At 39.1% G+C, this 26,279-nt stretch overlaps 1 protein-coding gene across 4 annotated transcripts in view; it reads left to right on the plus strand.

The window, feature by feature from the left end:
• Positions 1-26,279, plus strand: part of FNIP2 (folliculin interacting protein 2) — a 42,950-nt gene that overhangs the window by 877 nt on the left and 15,794 nt on the right. Inside the window, exons 1-9 of one of the 4 annotated variants that reach the window (XM_015860891.3) lie at positions 12,159-12,796; positions 19,204-19,330; positions 20,574-20,708; positions 21,268-21,368; positions 21,449-21,520; positions 22,167-22,267; positions 22,426-22,515; positions 23,699-23,770; positions 24,406-24,535. In XM_015860891.3, the coding sequence (XP_015716377.1) occupies positions 12,612-12,796; positions 19,204-19,330; positions 20,574-20,708; positions 21,268-21,368; positions 21,449-21,520; positions 22,167-22,267; positions 22,426-22,515; positions 23,699-23,770; positions 24,406-24,535 (1,013 nt within the window). In that variant the 5' untranslated portion in view covers positions 12,159-12,611. Of the gene's footprint in view, positions 1-12,158; positions 12,797-19,203; positions 19,331-20,573; positions 20,709-21,267; positions 21,369-21,448; positions 21,521-22,166; positions 22,268-22,425; positions 22,516-23,698; positions 23,771-24,405; positions 24,536-26,279 lie in introns of those variants that run through there. The other 3 variants (XM_015860895.3, XM_015860894.3, XM_015860896.3) reach the window with 3 other exon arrangements.

Here is a 26,279-nt window from a genome sequence, read left to right on the forward strand (position 1 = left end):
GTAGACACTCAGCACTCTTCTTTTTTTCCTGTGATCTTTTGGTGACCTGTAGGAGTATAATAACTGGGCCTTAGAAATGAGATTTTTTATTAGTCGTTCTGTTGAACAATAATTTCTGACTGAGTGGCAATGCATGATTGGAAGTAGAGCTGAAGTCTTAATCCTTTGGTAACTTCTGTATTAAGTCACTGTTAGAGGCAGAGTGGCAGGATTGCTGTCTGGTCTAATGGCAAGCCTGTATTTTTTAAGGATTTTTAGCAAATTTTCTTAGTTAATGAGATCATCCCACGTTTGGTGTCTGTCTTGCTGTATATAGATCTCTTAAACTGTCCTCTGAGACCAGTGGTCATCTGTATCCTTGAACCCTGGATTGTTACAGAACTCCTGAAAGCTTGTGTGCCCCTCACCCAAAGCAGTAACACACTTGCTGAAAATGATTCATGTAGGTAATAACTCCCCAAGTTTACCTAATTTGACAATTTCCCTCCCCCAATGTGTCACTGGTAAGCTTTGCATTTTATAGTGTTCCCAGGAGAAGCAGGAGAAACTTTGTTACAAGGGGGCACTGGACCAGACTTGAGGTCTGCCTGTGAAGAGTACTGCTTGTGCTGTTTTCCTTTCACTGGAGCTAAGACTTGACTGAGCATCAGAGCTGCTTCCTCTCTTTGGTTGTGAAGAGAAAAGCAAGCTGTCATGGATGCTGCTGACCAGGATGAGCTGGCACAATCTCATGGGCAAAAAGAGCTGTGGTGCCTGTAGCTGAATGCTGAGCCACATGCAATGGTTCTTGGCTGCAGGAGCCTTAATGTTTTAATTTGGAGCAGGAGTGGTCTTTTAAAGAAATCCTCTCAATTGTCTCCACTTACAGAACTTTGGCTCCTGTAGCTGAGTGGCTCTGGTGTGCCAACTGGATTCCTGTTGGATTGAATGAAATTAGAAAGTGCTTCAATCACTGAATGCCCAGCCACAGTGCGTTCAGCCCTTGGAGCAGGCTACTGCTGCTGAAACAGAAAACCTCACAGCATGCACAGTGTGGGTGTCAGGTCCTTAGCACCAATTATTTTATTGCTCTGTGTGGATCTAGTCCTGCTGGGCTGTGCTTCATGCTAATGGAAACACAGCCCTTACCTGCTGGGTGAGAAGGAAGTAAACACAAGGTGTAGGCTTTAATGAAGTGCTCTTAGGTTAGCAGGACTTACTACTGGCCTGCACCACCCTTCAGAATAATGGGACTACAGGGTGGTGGAAGGGCAGTAAGTAGAACTATAGAATATCGTATTTCTCTTTAAAAAAGATAAAAACAGCTGGGGAGCAGATGGGTACTCATGACATGATATTATATTTGTTCTAAGCAGTTCTGTACACACATCTTCAGCTTCTGTTTTTTATTACTACTGCTTTTTGCTTCCCTTAAGTAAAAATATCTTCATGTGTGTATATATACGTACTTCTTATTTGCTTATCAAATCCTGCTTCCCTTCCAAGATAGATTTAGAGTAGATTGTACAGGCTTTGGACTGCTACCAGGTTCATGTGCGCAGCAGAAGAGCAGCTATTATGGCAGAAACAAAGCATCCTCCTCCCCTAGAATTTTTAATGTAATAACCACAAAGTTTATGTCAAGACTAGAGTGTCTCAAGGGCTGAATGTATTAGTGTTGGTATTGAGTGGCTTTAAGAAAATTAACTATTGTGGGTAGCTTGTACTTGGGTTTACAGCAGTGTGTAGTTCTCGCTTGATTCTAGGATGAGATTGCACAGCAGGGCTTTATTGTACTTTTAAACACAAAAGGTTGAAGTTACCTTTTAAGCAGAGGGCTGAGATTTCACACTGGTCTCATGTTCTGTGTGGTCTGTTGCTGTTTTTTGATTATGAGGCACCTGTATCCAAGGGGTATAAAAATGTAAGGACATATACTGGAGTTCTTGGAAGATTGCTCCCTCACTGGCAAATATGTGATATTTGTGGTGCAAACATTGATAAGATTTGTTTTGTATGTTTTGTGAAGAAACAATGTGAAATAGGCAGTCATTTTATTTTACATGGATTCTATTAAAAATGTGTTATTTCAGCTGGGTTCAAAACTTGCAAACAGGCTTTTACTTGAGCTTTAAATATCAGCTGCTCCTTCTGGTGCCTATAATGGAACGGATGTCATGTTGTAGCTGCAGGATATCTATCTGGTAACAGTTTGTTAGTGTTGGTATATGAGATCATTTGTCTGGCAGTTGATATTAATAATTCCTTTGGTCATAGCGCTGAAATGCTCAGTGAGCTCCTACTCACTATGTATTATTTCACAGCACTTGTTACCAGCCTTCTGAAAAAGGAAAGAAAGCTGTGGTGAGCTTTGCATATGCTTGCCATGTCAGTTTGTTGTATCTTTCTCTGTTAAAATGAAACACTCCTCAGTAAATTCCTGTAACCTAATTAAGTTTCTCTTAAGCTTCTCGCAGCTTTATGAGTGTCCATGAAGCAACAATGACACCAAGCACTCGTGTACATCTTTATGTGTGGAAATATCACTAAAAATCTGACTGTGAGCCCTTTAAAAAAAAGCTTTTGGGGAAAATAAATCCATGTCCTATTGGAGGGGAAGTGCAGCCCAGGGCCAGAGCTGAGCGGGTGTGGGAAGGTTTAAAGCAAGTCTTGGCCTTTTACCTCTTTGCTGATGGCTAAAGGTGAGCCTTGAGGTGCAGCTTTATGCCTCTGTTCTGGCTCGGCCTCTCCTCAGGAATGAGAACTAAGGAGTGCGCTTCCACAGAAGGAGATTTATTGCAAGCAGACTCACTCAAGAAACAGCTTAGTGAGGAAGTGATTGAAAGTATAGTCTTTTGAGTGGAAACCATGCTTCTGGCCTCAGGCTGTTTTGGAGGATAACAAACAAGACCCAAGTCCTTTGGCTTTTGAGCTCTGCAGGAACACAAACTTATCACTGTTTGGCTCCCTTCCACCAGAGGCTTCCATCACTGAACAACCTCTTGGTTTCCTCTGGCTTTGCTCTCTTAAGGTTGCAAGAAGAAACCCTCTATGTGGCATTACTGTTGGTTTGTTGTTGTTTTCTTTTTACGCTACAGTTGACATTGAGAGAGATGAATGTACCTTGATCATTTTATTTACTCCCATAAGAAGACCTGTTCTTGCTTGACTGAACAAATTGGCTTTACTAGTGGGTTATCTTGTTTCTCATTTACAGGTAGCTTAACAGTGTGACATAACAAGCTAATAATGTGTTTCCTACATGCTTGACTCTTAAATTGGTGTACGGTTGGGTACCAGGTGCTTGAGGCCTGATTCTCAGGGTACTTCTGCTGCGCACATGCCTAGGGCTGCATAGGTGAGTGCTCTGTGCTGAGTGGAAAATTGGACATTTGCTCAAAGAAACTGAACTCATAGAGAAACCAAAAGAAGTTGTGTCGGTGTGCTTTACTAGACTCTTCAGTAAATTCAGCTGAAGTAACAAAGAAGTTTTATTAAAAGGTGAGAAGGGATGGAAGGTAGCAGAGATGCGACAGGAATGTTGTAGTCATTAAATTATGTTATCTTTTAACTCTGCTGGATGTAGTTGTTCTAATTTGTAGTAGCAACATCTCATTGTGATTCTGGTCTGAGCAGTGACAGCCTGCTGAAAGTCCTGTGAGATCAGATGTGACAAAATAGGTGGGGTTGAGTGGGCCAGAAAATGGAGTAATTGTTTCCACAAAAGCAATGTATCTCTTCTTCTGATATTTCTGCTGAAGCTGTTCAGACCTTTCTATTTTTTTCCAGAAAGAATTCCTTGGGTTAGTAGAAGCTGATATTCCCTGTGATGCTGACCACGTTTTGCTTTCATCTGTAATCTACTTTGTGTTTGAGCAGCATGCAGGGATGGCTCATGATGAGCTTCAGAGCTGCATGTTCTGTTCTGTATTCACCAACAGTTGGTTCTACTAAGTGCACCCTTGATTAGGAGAGCGGCATCATCTTGAATGCCACTTGGACAGAGTGCTGTAAGAAGAATGTTCTTATGTTATCCTGATTTTCACTCTTTGCCATGTAAAGGTTCTTGTGAGTACAGTATGTGAGAAAAGGAGGACTTTGAATTGGGCATTTCATGTGTGAGGGCACTGAATCTGGCTGGTGTGTCCCTTTGCAAGCACTTGCTTATGATGAAGTATCTGATTACCACCAGAGTGGTTAACCAGCCTGGATGTGGTGATATTGCCTGTTCTGAACCACTTCTATGTGCATTCTGCCCCCAAGTTTTCTTAACCTTCAGACTCAGGTTCTTCTCCATTTGGCTTTCTCCCCATGCTGACAGTTCTCACTGCCTTTCTTCCAGGGCTCCATTTGCCCTATTCGCATGCATCAGCTTTGCAAATATTTGTAGCGGTGTCTTACTTTATATACAAGACTGAGGTCACAAGACAAGCTTTAGCACAGGCTGCAAGGTGAAGCATCCATCTGAGGCATCAAGAGGGCTGGCTTAGGGAGTTTGGTTATAGGTCTGTCTTTCCTGACCTGATTAGGGCAAGTACTGGTGCTTTCTCATGACTACTGCCAAAATATTTCTGTTTTGCTGGTCAACACACATCCTGAATGGTGGGGAGGTGGTTAGAATTGCAGTGATTAATAGACATGAGAGTTTTAAATAACATTTACTGTGGTTAAAACTGATTCATGGTTTTGTTTCCATGAATTGTGCTGAAGTGAAACTCGAGATACGTGTATGTCATTCAATTACTGAATCAGTATGAAGCTGTCTCTGCAGTTTGTTCTTATCTAAAAGTCATGTGGTTCGATTTTTCTCCTCTGAGGTGCTCAGGGAAGTTTCAGATGTGCTAATGAAATTAGGTATATTATGAAAACAAATGGTCAGTATTTATTTCATTGTCCAATAGAGGTGTTAAAGGGCTGAGTTGGATATTAGCACTTCCCAGTAAGTAAAAATAATAATTCTAAATGCTTTACTAAAGTACATTTTATGATGAAGTCAGAATGTTTCTTACGTAACATCTCCTAGCTTCTACTAGTGGTAAGTGTACTGACTTATGAAAGAAAACAGTGGCTTGAACAAGTTTGGTGCTTTGGATTTCTGTAAGTGTTTGCACTGAATTCCGAATCTGAACGTTATCTGACAGCAGAAGCTGCTTGACTTGAGGGGCTGGGTGTGTGAATGACAAACTTTAGCAATGCAGGAAATTTGGGCAGACTACACCAGTTAATGGCTTCTGAAAGAAATCCTCAAGAGATTGACTTAGAGGCTGTTGAATACATAGTTCTAAGTAGGTTCTTTCATTAAAAGTGGATCACTTCCAGATCAGACAGTGCTTAGAACATTCACATCACAATGTTATATTAAATTCTGAATAAAGACAGTTATGGAAATTTTTTAAAGTCTGCAACTTGTGGATGAGCCTATGGTCACACAGATCGTCTGTTTTCTTTGTTTCTGTAAGTGGCCATATAAACTCATTCAACCATTACTGAATGGAGTGCTTATATCTGTCGTCTTTCCTTGCCTTTTCCTTGCTGTTCAGCAGCAGCAGAGTTGAGTCTGTGTGTGTTAAGGGTCTCTTGGCAAACAGACTGCAGTGGTCTGGGATGATGTCACTTTCTTTCATGCTAGAGTTATTCACTGAATACTTATCACTTTCACAGCAGTGTTGATAGGATAGAGAGTGTTGGAGCCCTTCTTAGTCTTGTCTATGTAAAGGTTGGTGATATAACCACTTCCTGCAGCGCTTTGTGTTAAGCTATCAGACTTCATGCAGAAATAGCTATTAAGGGCTTATATGTTCTGGTCTTCAGCTGTGTTGAGATGGCTGTAATAAAGACCTGGGAACTGGTAACCACTTTGGTTCACTTGGCTGATAGCATGCATCTAAGCCTTTACTGGATGTTGACTTTTACCCTGGAGGAAGGTTGCTCTCACGTGGTAGTCAGCTCAAACAGATTCAGGAGTGTTGGCATCTGCCTTACCACCCATTAAATGAGTTTCTAAATAGCATCAAGCTAAAGAGCTGGAAAAATTAACTCTCTCTGTCAGGATACCATTTATAACATCTGTCTGTACTTACTGAGCACCAAACAGTTTCACATGTGATTCCGAGTTTGAGAGTGAGTGAATGACATGTGATGACTTGAGTATTTCAAATGAGAAGTTTTACAGATAGGAATATGTTTGGGAGTAGTTTTGAATGGCAGTACAAGAATAGAGTATCTAAATCTAGGCTTCTCTGTCATTTTAAGGTGGCATGTGATAACTTCATAAAATTGCTACCTGTAGCTGAACTGGCCAATGAGTTCAGGGTTAGATTGGCAGTGGAGTGGAACGTGGGAAGAGAATATTGGATCTCATAGTGGTTATGAGTGATTGCTGGTTTGGGTTTGTTTTTTTTTTGGCAGTGACCTCTGCAAATGTATATACCCAGCTGACACTGCATTTGCCTGATCTCTTGGTCTGATTTCTGGCCCTGTTTTGACTGGAAAAAAGTGAGAATTCTATGGGTCTTTCTGTCTGTCTTTCTGTTGTCCTGAATCTTTAGTGGTTAAGGTTCCTTGTGAGCCTGCTCTTGTACGTTTAATCTCAGGAGAAAGTTATATTATAGAGTACTTGCTTATGCAGTGTTGCACTGAGGATCACTGATGGACCTTGAGCAATTCTTACTTGCTCTTAAGGAGAATGGTTTCTGATTTAGGTAAATAGGCAATTGTTAAGTGAGTTTGTTGATGTTTTAGAAGTTTTAGGTTGTTTCTATTACCAAATGTGAAGTGTTCCTATTACACAGCGTGGTTGAATGTGGCTCTTTTCTGTGTGTTTTGCTTTTGATCTATATATTTAATGATTGACAGACACTGTATTTTAGCATGTTTCTGGGCATAAACAGCTTATACTTGTAAACCTGACTGCATAAACTTTTAATGTAATACCATTATATTGGATAAAATGTTCAGGAATCTATGCGAGTATTTAGAGTGGTTGGCCTACTTTAAGCAAGAGGTTATTTCATAACTTAATGACTATTTATACATTCAAAATCCTATGCAATTGGTGTAGTAAACAAAATGTAAGTCTGTTGGATAGTGTCTTGCAGTAAGTCTGCATTTGCCATGCCAGGCTGTGGCTAACCTGTGGTTTGTTTGGTTTTGTCTCTCTCAAGAAGGTGCTAAATTATGAGTGATATAACTACCTTGAACTTGTATAGAGTTCTAAGACGTGGCTTCTTTCCTTTGTAGTGAAACATAAAAATAAATACATACATGTGGCTTTCAGGATTCAGTGCTGGAAAACTACTTTCAGTACCATCTGCAATTGAGGGTTAAGGAAAGTGTTTTGGATGGAATAGACAAATGGTCATAACAACAAGAACAAAGAAAAAACACAATATTTTTGGCCATAACTAATGAAAAACGCCGGAGCTGACGTTATATCCATCTGTGTTATCACTTCATTCAATCTAAGTCAGGATTTCCTGGCATTCATCTATGGAGAGACGATGGACTTTGCTGTTCATGCTATAGCAACTTTTGGATGATCATGTATGGCTTTTTGTGCTTGTGTTCTTTCCCATATTCCTGCCAGCTGCGTAAATCAGTACATTTTCCATAAATATTCATACTTTATTCATTCTCATTCCCATTATTGCAGGCTAACTTTTCAGTTGCCTCTTGATTCTCTTTTTATTTTCCAAAAGAGTAAAGAAACATCTCATCTTGCTCTTACAACAGCTGGCTGTAACTGTTTACAAAGAACTCAGTGATGTTTTGCTAGCTGACTGATTTGAGCTGCTTCAGCTCAGCTGTGCTGGAGTGCCACATTTGTTATCTTAAGGTTTATATGTCACAGGTGTTAATAAAATACAAAAGTAGAGTTTGTAAAACCACAGTACTGGATATTAAAAAACAGAGGGAAAAAAAACCTATCCAAATGAAAAATGTCAAGACCTTTTTTTACTTGTAAATTTGATGATAAAGTTTGTTACTAAACTATATTCTATTCAGTTTGATATGCAGGTGTTTTTAGCTACTTTGAGTTCCAAGTGCTGGAGTTCTTACCAAAAAGATAAACTGATGGCTCTGAAAGTAATGTTTGGAATATATTCCCATTGAAACTACAACAGTTGCACAACACTATTTGATAGAGCAGGTTCCCAGCTATGGAACACTATTTTTTCAGAGAGGGCACTACCGTTGGCTATGCATTTTTGACAGCAATGACCAACAGTCTGTATGCCACTCTCATTGAAGTCTGTACTAGCAGAGGTGAGCCACTGCTGCCATTACTGAATTCACCACTCACCACCTCATTGTGCTCACACCCACTGTTTGGTCTCTATATGTGTTCAGCAACATCAGTGTGTGCCTTTTTTTTCTGTATGGAGGGGTTCACTGGCACAGTTTTGCTCCATACGCACTTCCATGTCAGACACCATTTAGTCAGACTACCCCTCTGCTGCCATCTGTTGTTGCACAACAATAACATGGAACAGAATCACGGTGGGAAGGTTCAGCCTCTACTGCCATGCGACCAGCAGCCTCCTGTGGTATTGCAGGCCAGCATAATATCATAGGAGGCATTGCTCTCAGAGCAGTTCTCCTTTTTCTTGGCAAACTGGTAGCATTTTTTGAATGCTAAACAATGCAAACAATGTTGTTCATATCTTCCTGTATCAGATGGCATGAGGATGTATTTACTTCTTTCTAATAAACAATATTGTTTCTTAATAGCTTTCACTTTCATCTACTAAACCTACTGCTTTGAGCATGTGTTTGAAAGCAGCACATGGACTTGAAAAAAATAAATAAAGAAAGAAAACAAATCAGAGTTTTGAGAAGAGGAGGAAGGAGCAGGCAACCAAGCCAGTGCCTCAGGATGCTGCCTGGAGCTGTGGTGATGGTGTCTGTGTGGGCCTGCCTGCCTGAGTAGATGATTGGGCTGAGATCAGCCCGTACTTTCACATAGTACTGAAATGCTACATGAGCTGGTTCAGCATTATGAATTATTTTTTGCCTTGCATTGCTGCAAAATTTTTACCCAAAATGTGCAACATTCAGTTCTCCTTCTCTCTGTTAAAAGGAGGGTGAAAGCATAGGCAGTAACACTGGTAGGTTAAGAGACTAGTGCATGTCTCGTGTTCTGGCTGAGGCAGCTGCCCAACATGCCTTGGCAGTGTCTGCACTTAGTAGCTCTGTTCCTGGATGCCGACCCAGTCACATGGTGCTGCTGGAGCAAGGGACATGTGAGTGCTGCGTTAGGCCAGACCTGGCGCTGAGGCAGCAGGAGGCGGGTGGCCTGTGCCTGACAGAGGGCTGGAACCTGCACTGCTTGCTCCTGCCAGGCTGCTGCTGCTTGGCATGGCCTCTTTGGCTCCAGCAACACCTGGGAGCTGCTCCCTGAAGCAGGAAAAAAGTGCTAAAAGCAGAAAAAGCCTGAAGAATGTTCTGTGGACAAGTGAGCCTTTGGTTCTTTACCATCATTGAGATTACTGCTATAAAACTACTTTTGCAGAATGTGACTTAATTTGGACAAACTGAGATCTCCTAGCTGCTAGAAAGCTATTGGGGTTACAGTTATCCCTAATAATACCCTTGCGCTCTTTTTGCGTTGTATTTTGGGGGCTAGCAACTCAAAACATTGTCTTGTGCTGGTTATGGTGCTACTTCAGGCATGTTGTTCTTGGGAACTTTGTTTTATGTGTTTTTATTTTTGTTTTTCTTTTCCTGTTTTATTTAACATTATCATTGAGGCATTGCATGGTGGCTCCCAGACTTTTGACTTACAGATAAGCCTCTGAACAGTGAATCCAAACTTATGATAATTGGCCGAGTTGTGAAATGCTGCTTTAGTAGGCTCTTCTCATTGGTTGTGGAAAAGCTGATGTGTGCAGTTTATGGTGACTTTAACTTGGCATGGAACTGCTTGTTAGCTTCTATCAGATGTGTGTCTTATGTGTATGTGCTGATACTGCTTTTTGATGAAGATGGTGAAAAATGATTCCAACCAAAAATTCAGTGTATTCTCTGACAGTGAGCGGATAGTTCAGACAGCTCTGTTTGCAGTGAACAAATACACCCTGTGTTGTTTTCTTTTTCATACCGTAGCATATAGAATTGTTCTTCTGAATAGGTAACATCTGTGGGCAGTGATCTAATATTGAGAACTGTACCACAACTCTTTCTATAGGAAAACTTGAGGTGAGGGAAGTGCTACAAATGACATGTTCCTTCACTTGTTGCATGACTAATCTGCAATATATCCAGCCTAACTTGTATGAAACTAGTAAGTATGTATCATGCTGGAACAAGGCGGTTCAGCTAAGGTTAAACAGTGCTTTACCATATTAGGACTACTTTAAATGATTGTGGAAAACGAATGCAGTGTGGCATCGGTGCAGCTCTTCCAAGGCTGTAAAACAAAGAGGAGCAGCATGGAGGAGCTTTCTTGGGAGAGAAAAAGGGAAAATACATCTATGTAATCTATTAAATAGTCTTAAAGAGGGAAATTCATCTTTAAGCAGTCCAAAATCAATTTCACTTTACTTACAAATATATTCTGGCACTCATCCCGAATGTCTGAATTGTGGGCATTTGTGTGTATCAGTTTTGCTATGTATGACTCATGAAATGAAATTCTCACTCAAACAGCAGGTATGATGCAAACTTTCTGTTTTCCTACATTTGTTAAAAGATATCTGGAAAACAAAACTGTGTTGTGTATTAGATTTGAAAACAGTATTTAGATTTTAGTGGACAACTGTAACTTCTACAGAAAATCCTTAATTAAGTAACTTCCATCATATATATTTCCTCTTTCCGTGCCTCATCTCAGATCTCCTTACAGGGAATGGATTTAAATAACATAGACAACTCTGTAAGAGCTGTGATGAAGGACAGGAAATGACCTACAAACAGAACAGGTGATGTGCTGTCACACTGCCTAGAAAAGGGAAAATGATTTGACTCTGCTTCTCAGAGAGTAACTTTCAGGACTGCAGGGTGTCTTCTTCCATTTTCTGTAGTATCCGCTCCTTAGAGTTGAGATACTTTCACAATATGGATTTGTGGTTTTATGTTTTAGAAACTGTTCCTTAGATTTCCAGTCATAATTCCCTAAGTATTTCAGGAGAACAGATGGAATCTTCTTGTATAGCTCACAGGGGGACTTGTAGCATTTTAGGGGGCTTCTTTATGTCCTATTTCTATTCTCTGGCACTGGGATTTAACTGGATGTTTTGGAACTCTATGCTTGTTTCCCTCATGTGTGGATCTTGGGGGTCTGTGTGTGTACTCGTGTAATTTGAACTGTTTTGTTTTCGTTTTTTACTGCTTCAGGCTTTCTCCTGTGTCTGCGCATGGTGTTCAGTGTTACTGTGCTCTAGCTGACCACTTGTCTTTTGTCCAAGTTCTAGAGGTTGTGGTTTACGGAGCTTATAAAATGCCTTTAAGGAGGATGCTGTGCTATTCAGCAGGTAGCATGTACTGCTGGGTTTTGATATCTTGTCCAACTCTCCTGCTGTATTTCTGAGTGACCATTAGCAAGATTCATTTCCTTTTTTAATTTAGAAGAATAGCTCCTTGGCTGTCATCTTATGAAGTGTCTAAAACTCTACTGATTGGGGAAAAAAGCTGTGTAAGCGGAGTTACTAGCAGTTGTATGGATGTGTTTTAATTATTTTTTTAAGAGCAGTGGTGGGGAAAGAGGACTCGGTTCTCCAGCAGAATTACATGAACTTGAACCAAATTCCATTGGTCTGTTTAAAATTTTATATCATCTTTGTCAGAAGTGTTTTATTAGCTGCTTCTCACCAATGCTGCCACTGAATTGTTTTAATAGGCCTGTGACTATAAGTTCTCATAAACGGACAATATCTGTGACAAACTTGTTTTCCCTTCTTTCTAAAAGCTTTTCAAAACTGTACTTTGAAATTCTTGTTCAAGTGTAAATGTCATTTGTCCTTGAAAGTAAAACCATTATAGTGCAGATCAGCTAGTATGCTAGTGTTTTTTGGTCATGGTTTCCAACCCCCCCCTTCCCTTCCCCCCCAATAAACCATATGGTGATGATGACAGACTCTTATTTGCTCCTGAGCTATATGAGGTTGCTAGGAGTTGTCAGATGACACTTGCTCACATGAGAGCCATTAACAGGGTGTTGTAGCCAGTGTTAGAACAACCTTGCAACGAAGGGCGAGTCACTGCAAAAGCAACTATGCTTTTTTTTAAGAGGCCATATGGTTTGGTCTTGTGACTACATAATTGCCAGCTACCTAATCACATACCAGGAAACAAACACAGTTTAAGTCAATATTAGCTGTTGTATCTGCTGCAGCTTTGTGCCAGGCTTGGTAGGAAACTAACACAGCAAGAAGAGAATGGCTTCTGAAACTTGGAAGTAGTGTCTGCTCTTCTGTCTGGAATAACTGCAGCGGTACTGTGGCTACAGCTGTATTTCTTCACGAATGGCATGTATTTGACTCCTCTTCCACCAACAAGAAATCACTGGATTGTATTCTTATGTAGGGAAGAAATCTGATAGGAGTTATCATCGTTAATGGTTGATCTATAGTGAAGAAATCTGCTCGAGGCTGGATCTCTTCAGCTTCTTGCAAAAGGATTTGAAGTGAAAGAAAATGTGTGGGGGTACATCAAAAGCTACAAATGGTGCAGGGGGACAAATAGAAAGAGCGAGAAACACTAGTGATGTACAGCTTGGAAATGATTTCTCTTGTACCAAATTAGATGAAAGGATTAGAAAATCTCTGAGAGACAGAAGTGTCAGCTGTGTGAACAGAGTGACTAGGCTGCTGCAGAACAGGTATGTATGGAATTTTGTTGATATGTAAGACATTTGATGTTCCCTGAAGAATAATGGACTCTTTTCACTTAAGGTTATATAACCTTACCTTCCTGTTCTAATTGCTTTTCCACTTTATAATTTTTTTGTTATCTTCTGCATTAGTGGGTCACATAGCCCTGGTTTGCAGGCAGGAGAGAATGCTCTGGAGTGGGGGAGGAACAGAGGGGGCAACTCTCTGCTTTGCTTGTAAACGATCTCTAGATCAAGCACTACCTCTAAGTAAACTGGAGCATGAACAGTGTTTATGCTGTGCCTCTTTTAAGGTGTGTGCCAGCATGTCTTCAATGTTGGAATCTGCTGCAACATGAATATATGTGAGAACATGTTTGAGGGCAACCTCTTTCAGGTTCTTATAAAACAGTGTTAGAATAACTATTCTACGTTCAGGATTGCTTTTAGAAAAAGCAGCAGACTGGTCTATAGATTTTAGGCTTCTTATTTCTTTAACCTGAAGGTGTTGCACTGAAGTAGTGATTAGTCACTTTCTAAGGTCAGCTGAAGCAGTCTTCAAATGTAAATAAATAGGTCACTTTTTCAGTTCTTGCATGCCTTCTGATTGCTTTAAAAGCGAGCTAAAAGCTTTCTCTGTGTTTGTTTGTTTTAAATCTCTATTAGCTGAGAATAGCGATTTAAGACAGTATAGGGCAAGCCTTTGTGGCTCCCTTCTGGAAGCAAACAGGTCTGCTTTCCCCTCACTGAGACTTGAGCCTCAGCATCTCTGCTCTGTAATGGAAGAAACAGTGAAAAAGCTGAAGGACAGTGCCTTAGGTGCCACCATAGGAGAAATAAAGTAAATTTAAATTAATTAAGGAATGTCCTTATTGATGTTGTAGGCATAGGTAAGTTGGTTTTCCTCTTGTCTGACCGTAGGCAGCTTGGTGTTATTTCTTTATTTAGACTTGAGGGTGTTGTTTATTCTAGCATCTTTTAGATGTGAGAAAGATCCACTCTGAAGGTGAGATTAGATAAGCTGAATGGTTCAAACAGTCTGCTGGTGCCGAAGGGAGTAGTGACATTGTCTCTTTGTCCTTTGCTTTCTGGCAGCATGCTCTTGTCCTTTTTCCCCTTTTCCTGGCTCCAGTGGTTCCAAACCTTCTGGAACCGACTTCCCTTAGGGAGTCAGCTCACCTTGACGCTCAGCAGACAGAAAGGAGACATAGGGAACAAGAAAACCCAATTAACATTCTCGGTAGCCTCAATACTTAGTTGCAATACACAAGGCACTTGTGCCCTTTCCTGGAGATATCCAGCTCCAAGGATGAGGTGAGTTAGTGTAACTCATGCTGCCACCAGGAGGTGGGGGTTGCATCGCCTTCTAGTTAGCTACATTTTTGAGCTGCTTTCTTTTGTATGGGATAAATTTCTGCTGTTATGGACATTTTAGCCAGAGTCCAGCAGTTACCACAGCCAACGTGAGTGACAGAGAATGGTCACATAGTTGGGAAAAGGGGAGAAAGGATATGTTAAGCTTTTATATTTATGATTGACTAAGAAAACTGTTCATTCCAGTTAGCCTTGTTTAACCTGAAAGAGGAGTAACTACCCAAAGTTGTGTTCATTTACTGAATTTATCAAATTTTAAAGAATATTTAGGGCCTCTTATTAAGTAGTTCTCTAGAAAGAATTGAAGATGTGAAATCTTCCCTTGCAATTTTTTTTTCTTATTCTGCTTCCAGTTAAACATGGCTATGGCAGGTGGTGGTTCAGTGTTTAGGAGGACTTATTTTGGGAGGCTTTTTTTTTTAAAGTAACTATAAGAAGCAAACATTGTTTTTCAGAAGTAATGGTTGTATCACACTCAGTACAAAACGTTATCAAGAATAACTGTGATGCTTACCTGGGGAATTACCTTGTTTGCTGATGAGAAGTAATGCTTTCATTAGTAGGTGCATATGTAAAATAGAACTATCACATCATTTCCTTGGGTACTTAAAGTGTAGTCAGGTAAGCTGTTTTAGACCAAAGCAGAGAAAAAGGAAACAATCAAGCACGTGCCCATTTGGAATTTACCAAATGAGCATAAGGAACACAGTCTTGAGAGGTGAAGCTGGCGAGTGTTGGGAGTTGTGCTGAAGAGCTGAAAAGGCAATTCTGGTTTGATTAGCTGTCAGTATTTAGTAGCTGGGCATGGAATGGACTGCCAGCATCTTGTTGTGTGCTGCAGCCAGCAAGCAGGAGGCTTTTTGTAAGCGTGTTGAGTGTTGATTTTCTGGTCCATAAGCAGAAGAACGAATAAAGCTTTAGTTGAAGATGTGTTTTGTTTTGATTTTAATTTTCACTGACAAATGAGAATTTAATAACATACAAACTCTGGTGTAAATTCCTCACATGTTTTCAGAATCTTCTATTTCCCTACCCTATCTTTCCTAAATACATCATGAGAGTTTTTGTTGCTCTGAAATTAACTTTATGTTGTCATCTTGCAACAAGAGGGGGAAGTTTGTTCTTTCCTTCAGGATTTGTCCTTTGGTCAAGCTTGGCAGTGAAAATTGATTAAGAAATTTGTAAATAGTGGACCAAGGTCAACACACTGTACACACATAGGAGCTTTTATTTACTATTTTTATTTTTATTTTTATTTTTTTTACCTTAAAAATAGACTAAAATATCTCTGCTTATTTCAGGTATTTTGGTGTCTCTTTTTAGAAACACCTGATGCAAGAGGGTGAAAGGGTTTTTCTTTTAGTTAAACATAAAGGAAGTCAAGCTATGCGATGCAGAAATGTGCTTCAATTTCCAATGATTGGTACCTTGTGTAAAAGAATCTTTGCTTTTTAACATAAGACATAGGTGAAAAAAAACAAAAAGAAGCATGCCTTTCATCATTGCTGTATTAACTTCTTTCTTATTTAAAGACAAGTGAACAGTGGTTTGGTTTTGGCTTTTATGCATGTGAAATCAGAGTTTGTGTACTGCAAGTCTATGTACTGTGTGTCTTCAGCACTGCTTTTAGGAAATGGTTGAATACTGCTGTCTTTGTTTTGAGGACTGTATGTTATACAAACTGGCTTAAACAATAAGGGGTGGAAGTAACGTAATCAGTCTGCTCATCAACTTTTGTGTAAGGGAAAAAAGATGCTGGTCATTTGTCTAGTCTTGTGCCTGCTTCCACGTGGGGTTATGAGACAATGGATTTATATGCCTGTGTAGCTTGCCTGTAGATGTCCTTGAGCTTATCAGATGATGTTTAATAGGACAGATGATTTCTGTAATGTTTAAGACTGCTGCAAGAACTGCTTCTGTGTTCTGTGCAATACAAAGTCTCAAAGTGAAGGTTTTGCTAAAATAAGTCTGATGCTTGGAAGTGCTGTACTGCAAGGAGCATTATATGAAGTTATATCCCTATTTTGGATCTGTTGCTCACTTGAAGCTTTGTATGATGCATTTTAATAAATGTCTTAACTTGTTGCTTTCTGGAGTTCTGAAAGATTGTGGATATCTTTAATTCTGCTTTGCTTCATGGAAAAGGCATCTGAGCAGGCTGTTTAAAACCCTGTTTATTTCTTACTTAAAAGTGAGCACTGCACAGACATGAATTCTGCTTTAGTGCAGAGTAAGGAAGTTCACCTATTCATAAAGAAACCTAAGCTCATGCAGCGCAAGTATAACTGGGCTCCCCAGTTTAAAAAAGACAGGGGCCTCCTAGAGAGAGTCCAATGGAGATCCTCAAAGGTGAATAAGGGCCTTGGAGCATCACCCATGTAAAGAGAGGCTGAGTAACCTGGGTCTGTTCAGCCTGGGGATATGGAGACTAAGATAGGATCTTATAAATGTTTATAAGTATCTAAAGGAAGGCAGAAGGCAAATGGATGAGGCCAGACTATTCTCAGTGGTATGCAGAGATAGGACAGGGAACAGTGGCCTAAAACTTGAGCGTAGGAAGTTCCATACTAACATGCAGAAGAACTTCTTTATGGTATAGGTGAAGGAGCACCAGAGCAGGCTGCCCAGAGATGTTGTGGAGTCTCCTCCTAAAGAAATATTTAGGACTTATCTGGACACCTATCTGTTCAACCTATTGTAGGGAACTTGCTTTGGCAGGGGTGGTGGACTTAATCTCTTGAGGTCCCTTCCAGTCCCTTTGATTCTGAGTGTGCTTTTCGCATTGGCAGTCCAATACAGGACTGCACTGCCTAAATCTGTGCCTGAGACAAATGTTTCTCAGTTTAGACTTGCAGTCCTGTGGTCTCAATTATTGATGCTGCTGTGCCTGACCTGGATTTTTATAGTTTTAAGAAGCTTTGTTCTTGCATGTAGTTTAATTTAAAGATGTAATGATGTACGTTTTCTTTGTTGTTGAAAGGAAGGGTGACCTCTGGCCTCTTTAATAAAGCAACACATTTACTTTAGGAATGCTTACGATATTATCTGCTACAAAAATGTGTCAGTAAATGATCAGCTGTATATTGAAGAGGAATGAAAGTACAAGGTGCTGAAAAGAGCTTATCCAGTTCATTGCTTGGAACAGCTTGAAGTCTGTTTATGGCTCTGACTATTGTATTTAACATAACTGGATTTTGTACTAGAGTTGTGCAGGTGGTGACCTGAGAAACGATTAAAAGGCTTGTAAAACAGATGGTTTACTTGCAGCTCTGTGTATGTGAGGTGTGTAAGGTCTTCAGGCGGCTATTAGCTGTGGAATCAGGACTGCTGTCAAGCAGGTTAGCTCAATGCTGTGATTCCCTTTGAAAGGGAGAGATTGAGAAGAAATGTCTGGCACTCCTGGAGTTTTTGAGGCAACGCGTTACAAATGCATCAAGTTACTTACTGTTGATGGCAAAACAGCCTTTAGCATTGTTCCACAATCTAGCTTTGTGTACCAGGGCTTTAGATATCAAGTATTTGCATCGCCACTTTAAAGTGGAGATAGGATATGGTTTATTCTGTTTAAACGTATTCAAAATCAGGGTTAAATCTTCCAGGTGAAGGAAGAAGATGCTCTGGCATGTTACAAGCAATGATCTCCAGAATTCCCATCCAACCCCTACTGTTCTGTGACTCAGCCTTATTGCTAAGCAGAAAGGGAAGCTGTTCCCTGAAATCCAAGATGAAGTACGAAGAAATTAGGCTGACTTGTCCTGTAATGGCTGTTTGTAGTTCTGAGCGTGCTTCAAAAGCAGTTGCCCTGGTTACCTTACTGACTAGCAGGAGCTGATGCTATTACCTCATTACTGATTTATGGCTACTGGAGCATGGAATCAAAGAGGCAGCTTCAGAAGCCCCTGTCTTCCAGCTGTGTAGCGGTTCTGTACTCTTTTTTCAGTTTTCTGCCATTGTTTTCTATAAGGCATAATTTGGGGAAATTCCTAAATGGTGGAGATCAGGGTAGCCTTGACTGAAACCTGTTATGCAATTTGTTAAACCAACAGCTAATAATAACAGTTGTACTCTTACCCCTGGATGTGGACTATGCAGGTCAGGGACGCGGCAGTGTGACTGGGCACCAGGTTGCTGCCAGAGCTGTGTGGCAGTGCTTTATGTAGCACTACATTTTTTTTTCATTAATTCCAGCTTGTCTGCTATAGGATGTGACATGTGTTTTTTGTAGCTGAATCTGGAGCAAAGCAAACCTCTGTGCTCCAACATAGGCCAAATTCATCAAGAATTTGGAAAGAATGTTTCTCACTGTTGTAGCCGTAGTCAGTTGTGCTCTTCAGCTTCATGTGGTAGCTGGAGGAGCCAAGTTGCATCTCGAGGCCTGCCTAACAGAGACAGGATACGTTCCAGGTTGGGGAGTTGTTTTAATTGAGAGAATCTCAGCTGTACTGAAGGAGTTTCGTCATTGTCTTCTTAATCCGGTGGCTTGTTTAAACCTAAAACAGCTTGGGAAAGGGTATGGGGAGGGGGTGTGTGAAAATTAAGGATCAACATAAACTTGTCTTTCAGTTGCAAAATTAAATGCCAGAAGAAAATATTACTCACTGTCATCGAAAAGCTTGAAAGGATTTAGTTTTCTGTTGTTTTGAGAAGATGAAGATGAGGATCTGTGCAAACCTCCTAGTGTATGCAAGGATGTTTTGAAGAGGATGGTTATCCATTGCCTGTTATTACTGCCAGGAGAACTGCATAAAATAGTACATTCAACTTGCATTGGAAGTGATCAAAGCAATGTACAGAGAATGGAATAAGTTTAATGTGCTTAAGCACCAGATTACTGAGATGGTGTGTTAGTTGATGTTCTTGAAAATTTTGAGAAAGCCTGACTGTGTTGTGTGTCTGTCCTTTGAGTTTCTTCTCAGTCAAGTGCTGTTGTCACAGCTTGGTTCTTGTAAATGCTGAGTAAAAGATGTATTCACTAAGTGTCCTTCTATTTGCTTAAAGGCAAAGTAAGAATTCTATTTTAACATCTTATTTATAATCTGCAGTTGGTCGTCATCAGAGTTTGACTTGAATGAAATTCGCCTGATAGTTTACCAAGACTGTGACAGAAGAGGCAGACAGGTCTTATTTGATTCCAAAGCAGTCCGCAAAATTGATGAAGCTGTGATTCAGGTATGAAATGCTAACTTGGCTTTTGTTCTACCACTCTTTTGTTTCCCTTGCAAAAATCGGGAATCTTAAAATGTTTCAGTTTCTTAATCTTATTTGCAATCTTTCTCTGTGATAGTTACAGTAAGAATGTGTGTTCACAGACTTCTTGGAACTTAACACATTAGTTATTTAGTAGTTTTAAATATGGTATTGAAACTTAAGAACTTGTAGAATCACTAGCTATACCCAAATAGCTGTGACTTGCTGAAATTATTTATGCAGATGCTTTAGCAAAATCAGCAATTTCTGACAACTTCATACTGCAAGTATATAATGGTTCCAAATCAGTCAGATTAACAGATTTAAAATTTCTTAAATGTACAAGTAAATAGGTTTCTAAGGCAATGTAAGCAGTTTTCATTGTAAGGTTAGTTTTGTTCCCTTCAAGCGCATGCGAAAAATGTTTGTCATGATCTGGTCACCTTAACTGACATCTCGTTGGCTTTTAATTTAAAGAAGAAAAAACAACATGGAATTCAGAACTTCGTTTTTTCTTTCATTCAAGAAGACTTCTTGAAAGAAAATTCCATTATTTAAATGCATTTTATGAAACGTATACAAACAGTATTAATGTAATCAACATTTTCCCAAGGCTTCCATTCCATTGTTTTGTTCAGTTCTAGGATATTGTGACATAGTGACTTGAAGGTAAACTTGGACTTAAACAGTCATCTGGATCTGAGCATCCATTAGATTGTTTTTTGTAACTCCTATTCAGGTTTAACTAATAGCTGATTCTACTAAATGATGCATGATCTATTCATTGTTTTTATTGTCTTCTGTTTAAGGATATGTTGATCAGGGAGCAAAAATAATGTACAGTTAGAGTGACTAATTGTGCAGATGGTTAGAGAAGTTGGTTTAGAAGCAACTCATAAGCTGAGATTTGTTTACGTAAACTTTGGCAAACGTTACACTCAGCGTGTGTTCATAACAATTGGGAATACTATTCTGATATGACTTTACCTAATGGCTCTGTGATACTTTGAAAATTTGTCTGAGGATCTAAGTGTTGGAGTGAACTTTCTCATCTCAAGGGCTTTTTTATCTTTAGTAAATGATATGTGTATTTTGGACCAAATAATTACTTTTGTTTCCATTGCTGAAATGTATTTTATGAAAAACTTGGTCATGGGATTTCTACACATGAGGATTTTCATACTTGTTTTGATTGTTTTTGTTGTATTGACCTGTTTTGACATAGAAAATGGCAGAGGATGCTTCTGTAAAGACTTCTGTCAGGAACTGTCAAGCAAGCAATGGGAGCAACAGTATTTCTTCCCATAATCCCTCAATAAGTGTTACGCAAAATATCAAAGAGCAAATACCGAAGTATCAGGTAACATTTGTTACTTTTCTTGTATTTATCCCTTTTACTGAAGAAGTTCATATAAAGAGGCTTTAACTTGCATGGGCTGAACCTATAGTTATGGTATATTACAAGTTTGAGTAGATAGCTCAAGCTTGTCATTATCTTTAAGATGTTGTTGAGTAATGATACGTGGACATATGTTAAGGTTTTATTCTATCTTGACCTTATCTGTGAAGGCATTACAGAAGCACTTAATAGCATTATTCATTCTGAAAATCATAGGAAATTGTCACTAGACATTTCTCTGTTCTTGCTGTAAATATGACTGTCTGCATTTCAGGTCAGTTCTAAAAAGCATGGTGGGCCAAAGGGACTCTTAGTGTACCTTACTGCAACATGAAATTTTTAAGATAACTGTATTTAAGATATTGTAGCTGTCTTCCAGTGAAAACATAAGATGAAATACATTCATGGGAAAGAAGAATTTATTTGTATTCTCCATTTAAAATTCATCGTTGTAGCACTATTTGAAACTGAAGTAATATTGAAATAGTCATTACTGACTCTTCCCTTCTTAACTTTGTAGTACACTAGACCAGCTTCTGACGTCAATATGTTGGGAGAAATGATGTTCGGCTCAGTGGCAATGAGTTACAAAGGCTCCACCTTGAAAATTCACTACATACGGTGAGTGTCCTTTTCTGTGGTGTGCTCTCGTCAGAAGCTTGGAACTGATGACTCACTGAAATGGCTGTTTATCCTTTCAGCTCTCCCCCACAACTGATGATAAGTAAAGTCTTCTCAGCCAGGGTAGGAAGCTTCAGTGGAAGCAACAATAAGTAAGAACATCCGTTTTTCTTCCTTGGCACCCTGTTTCCCTTCCAATGCTTTTTGTCTTTCCTTCATTTTTCTTTTTGTAGATCTTCTGTCTCTGCTTTTAAAGTTGATTTTGCTCAAGTGGGAAGATGTTGTAGAAAATTGAAAATGGAGGCAAAGAGGTGTTGACTTGATAGATCTCTGTCAGGGTATTCAAGTTTCAGAAACAGAAACATTTAATTTCTGCTGCTAACTTTGTCCAAGGCATGCAACAAGTTTCAGAGATTAGATGACTTATACCTATAAAACTTCTGTCTTTTCTTGCTGCCAGAAGTATGCCACCCTGTGTGTTGAAGCAGCTTTATGTCCATTCAGTTTCCTTTAATGTTAACAGCATATGTGCTGTTTCTCACTTGTTTCCTTTTTGTCTCAAGACTTGCAAATTTAAATAAACTGAATCCCATGTGTGATTCGAAGAGGGGATTTACATAGAATATCAGTTAATACTTCCTTATGATATCAGTAAACATACTGGTTCCTTCAGTGTTATTGTGAAGTTAATCTTCAGCTTTTGGTTTTTTTTAATAAAGTGAACCTACTCTTCAAGCTGATATTAATGACTGTTGATCAAGTTAGAAACTACCTGTTTTTCACTTGGCTTTCTTATAGCTTACAGGATAGCTTTGAATACATTAACCAAGATCCCAGCCTTGGAAAGCTGAGCTCTAATCAGAATGGCTTGGGTACCTGTCGCAGTGGAAGTAATTTAGGTAAATATTTCCATATTCTTTCTGGTACCGTGATACCATCTGTTCATTTAGGGTTGGTCTCTTTTTTTTTTTTTATTTTCCTCTTGTGCATCACTTTTTCTTTTTTTTTTTATTTTTCCTTTGCATTGTGTTTTCTCTACATTGCTTTTGTTTCCTAGGTGTGTTACAGCTGTGTAGCAGCAAACTGCTGCAGGGTGTGTCTGAAGGAGGTCCCCTCCGGCTCATCCGCAGTGCTTCTTTCTTTGCAGGTTTGTGTGGAATGCCAACCAAAGTGTGACCCATCCATAAGCACACACAAATTCTGCTCTTTCTGAATCCTTGCAAAGAATACATAATCACTCTCTAGAAATAGAAAGGGCTGAGGTGGTGACTGCAGAGATCTGGATTCATACTCTAAATTTTTCTTAAAAAAAAAAAAGACACTTGATGGATAAATTTCTTTTTGTTCATCTTTTGTTTGTAATTCCAGTATTGAACTTTAAAGCAATGTGTCTAATAACGAATGAGCCCTTAACATTTCTTAGAGAACTTATGTTTCCTGCCTTATGGCTGATTTCTTGCTAGTGTGGAGGTGTCTTGCTTTTTCTTATGCCTTACTACTTTCCTAAAATATAAATATATGTATGTATTAATAATAAATATATGTTTTAGGGGTGTGTGTGTATGTATGTGTGTGTGTATATATATATATATATATATATAAATGGCAGTAGACTTTCTGTATTACTTCTTGAGCTAAGTGTCAGGAGCTTTAAGGTTTTTGCAATATCAGTTTCTTTACATAGTGCCCTTTTACAGGTGTATGATGATCCATGCAGGTGGGTAGATACTGGGCTTAATTAGTTCTGTTAATTGTAAAAATGTGAACTAAAATGCCAATGCGTTTCTTCACAGCCTTTGCAAATCTTGCATGCTTTACAATTCTGGTGACTCCACTACTAACACCTCAATGTAGCACAGCATAAAGCAAATGTGTCTTACTTGTGAAGCTTTGTAGTTAATAAATCAACTGCTTGGAGAGTGAATCAGAAGCTTAATGGACCTCATGTCTGGCTATTCCACTGTAACATTAACTTCTGTAAAATTATAATCTTGAACACAAAACAAATGTTAAGATTAACAGATGAGAGTACCACTAGTCTGTTTTTTCAAAGTGTATCTGATTTTTGGTGAAAGAGAATTTAGATTCTCAAGCTTCTTGGTGAAACTTTTAGATTGGGTAAGTAACTAAATTCCTCTGGTAAAATAAAATGATTATGGAGCATGGAGTTTGCTACTGCCTCCACTCCCAACATACTGTTTATTTGAAGTAACATTTCAGGATGTAACTTCAGTATTTTATGACCTTTAATCTTTAACATTTTTTAAAATGCTGACAGATAATACAACAAATTAGGTAACATTTTTTTTCTATTGATCTGTTTGTTTTAGCACATAGTACACCTGTCGATATGCCCAGCAGAGGACAAAATGAGGACAGAGACAGCGGCATTGCTCGGTCAGGTATCTGATGTTTGTCTTGTTTGCCTACTTTTGTAATTGCATTACAGTTCTTTGACTTGTCTAAATTCCAGGTGATCCAACACCTTAAGAACTGAAATCCAATTTTTGTTTTGCATCTATTGAGTTTTCTTCCTGCTTTCCTCTGCCTTTATGCAAGAGTATTCATTATTATTGTTATTATTATTTTACAGCTATAACTTTCTGGCTTTTTACTAATTTGTAAGCCCTAGAAAGAACAGGCTGGAACTTCTACTGTAGCAAGGGAATTGAAGAGAAATTAGCACTGAGTAAAAAGAGGAGGCTGGGAAACTGAGGTCTATCTAGTCTGACTGGAGTGCAAGCACCTCCTGTCTCAGAATGCTTTTACTGAGAATAAGACTGGTTTTAGCATGTTCTAGCCAGGAAGATCTCTGACCCTGTAAGTAGCCATGTCCTAAGATGAGGATAGTTGTTTAAATTAGTTGTGCATTTCTTTTTGCAGTGAGTTAAATGAAAACTATTCTAGCTGTATCACAGAGATCAGCAAACGAGAACAATATTTGTGTGAATTTGTTCCCAGGCAGTGTATTAAGAAAAGTATTTAACTGACACTCAGTAAAATTCAGCATGTTTTTTTCCTTCTTTTTTTTTGACAGCATCTTTGAGCAGTCTCCTGGTTACTCCTTTTCCATCTCCGAGCTCTTCATCATCATCTTCTAGCAGCTATCAACGTCGTTGGCTCCGAAGTCAGACAACCAGTTTAGAGAATGGAATTATTCCAAGGTGGTGAGTGTAACACCTTCCTGCTTACTGCAGCTGCTTGGCAATAATTTTAGCTAAATAGAGCTCAGACCTCTTCTCTTTAAAATGAGAAATTGTGGTTTAAAAAATACTGGCAATTCATTCTGACTTACTTGTCCTTTTTATGTAAGGTAGCCTATATGAAGAAATATCTTAGTTGAATGTGAGCTACAGGGCCTGAATTGGATTATACACATTTTTAATGAATGGATAGTCTGTGTCAAGAAGACCTCATTCTGAAAAGTAAACTGTTTCTGAAGGAGCAATCAACTGAGATGAAAGTCTGTAACAACACCACTGCCTTAATTATGTTATATTATGATGAAGTCTGACTATTGGGCATTTATGGAAATCTTGGAGTAATAGCCCAAGATGGCTCTTTTGTCTGGTACAGGATATTCTTGTGACTTCTGCCAAACCAGGGGGAGGAAAAGAGCTGTGATTTGTGTATGTTTGGTGGCCCTGCTAGGCAGGGGGGTTGGAACTACATGATCCTTGAGGTCCCTTCCAACCCTGTTCATTCTGTGATTAAAAAAAGACTGGCTTTTGTTTTGGAATTTTATTAGTTTTTTCAGCTGAGTGACACAACAAAGCATGGAATGCAGCAGATCTCTTGTAGCTAATAAGCACATTCTTGTCTTGTTAGCTGCAAAATAGTGAATGGGTCTTGATTATCTGCTCATATGTGCTCATCTACCTGCACCCAGAGACAATGTTGAGTTAAAGGAGAATTACAGGCAGTTTCTACATTTGGGCTTGTCTCTCTTTGCTGTCTTTGGTTAGGAGAATCTTAAAAGCTGCTGGTTGAATTGTGGTCAGTCAAAAATAAACACACATACTTTTTGAAAAGCCCACTTTGAAATATGTCCTAGTTCAGAATTGACTTTTTTTTACAACCTTTTCCTTGGATGTTCTTGAAGAAACATTTGTAATGTTAATTGTGCAATTGTGCTCATGTAGTGGTCATGCTTTCCTAAATCACTCTTGAAGCTGAGAATGAGCTAACAAACATTTTGCTTTCAGTAAATGGAAATGCTCCTTAGTCTAGTTTCCTAGAGCAATAAGGCTATGTGTATATGCAAAAGAAGTTAAAACATTGAGGGGGAATTAGATTATTCCCTCTTTGAAACAATTGAATTTAACATTTTCAAGTAAGAGCATGCTGTTGAAGTGTCAGAAAAAGATTTTTTTTTTAAAGGAAAGTGGGCTTCTCATTCACTATGCTACCCCATTCCTAATGGGCTTCTTATTCACTACTGGGAATAGCTTTTTTCTGTTCCATGTTAGGGAATCCATGATGTGGGAACATCTTGGAAACAGGACGTTATTAGTTCAACTGTCTAGAATTACCTTTGGTTTGGGGTTCTTTCTATGCCAAAAGGCCTCTTTGTAATACGTACTTGTTTTACAGTCACTTGATGGAGAAACAGTAGGTTTCCAGCTGAATACTTCAGTGACGACAGAGCTTGCATTTCAGTTTGTACAGCCAAGGTTTCACTGAGTGATATTTTAGAACAATAGCTCAGAAAATGAGATGTGTAGCTAGAACTTCATGTGATCAATTGGCAGACAAGCTAGATCAGCCGCTTTGTTGGAAGGCTTTTCTTGCAGACTGCTATTCTTCAATTTCTGTTCCTGGGAAGCAGTACAAATACTTGTGATGTTTCTAAGATGTTCACTGACCCATCCTTTCCAAACTTCCTTGGGAATTTTGTCTCTGCATGCAAGT

Source organism: Coturnix japonica, chromosome 4 (assembly GCF_054131305.1).
Source record: "Coturnix japonica strain WE chromosome 4, WE-NBRP24, whole genome shotgun sequence".
Taxonomy (NCBI): domain Eukaryota; kingdom Metazoa; phylum Chordata; class Aves; order Galliformes; family Phasianidae; genus Coturnix; species Coturnix japonica.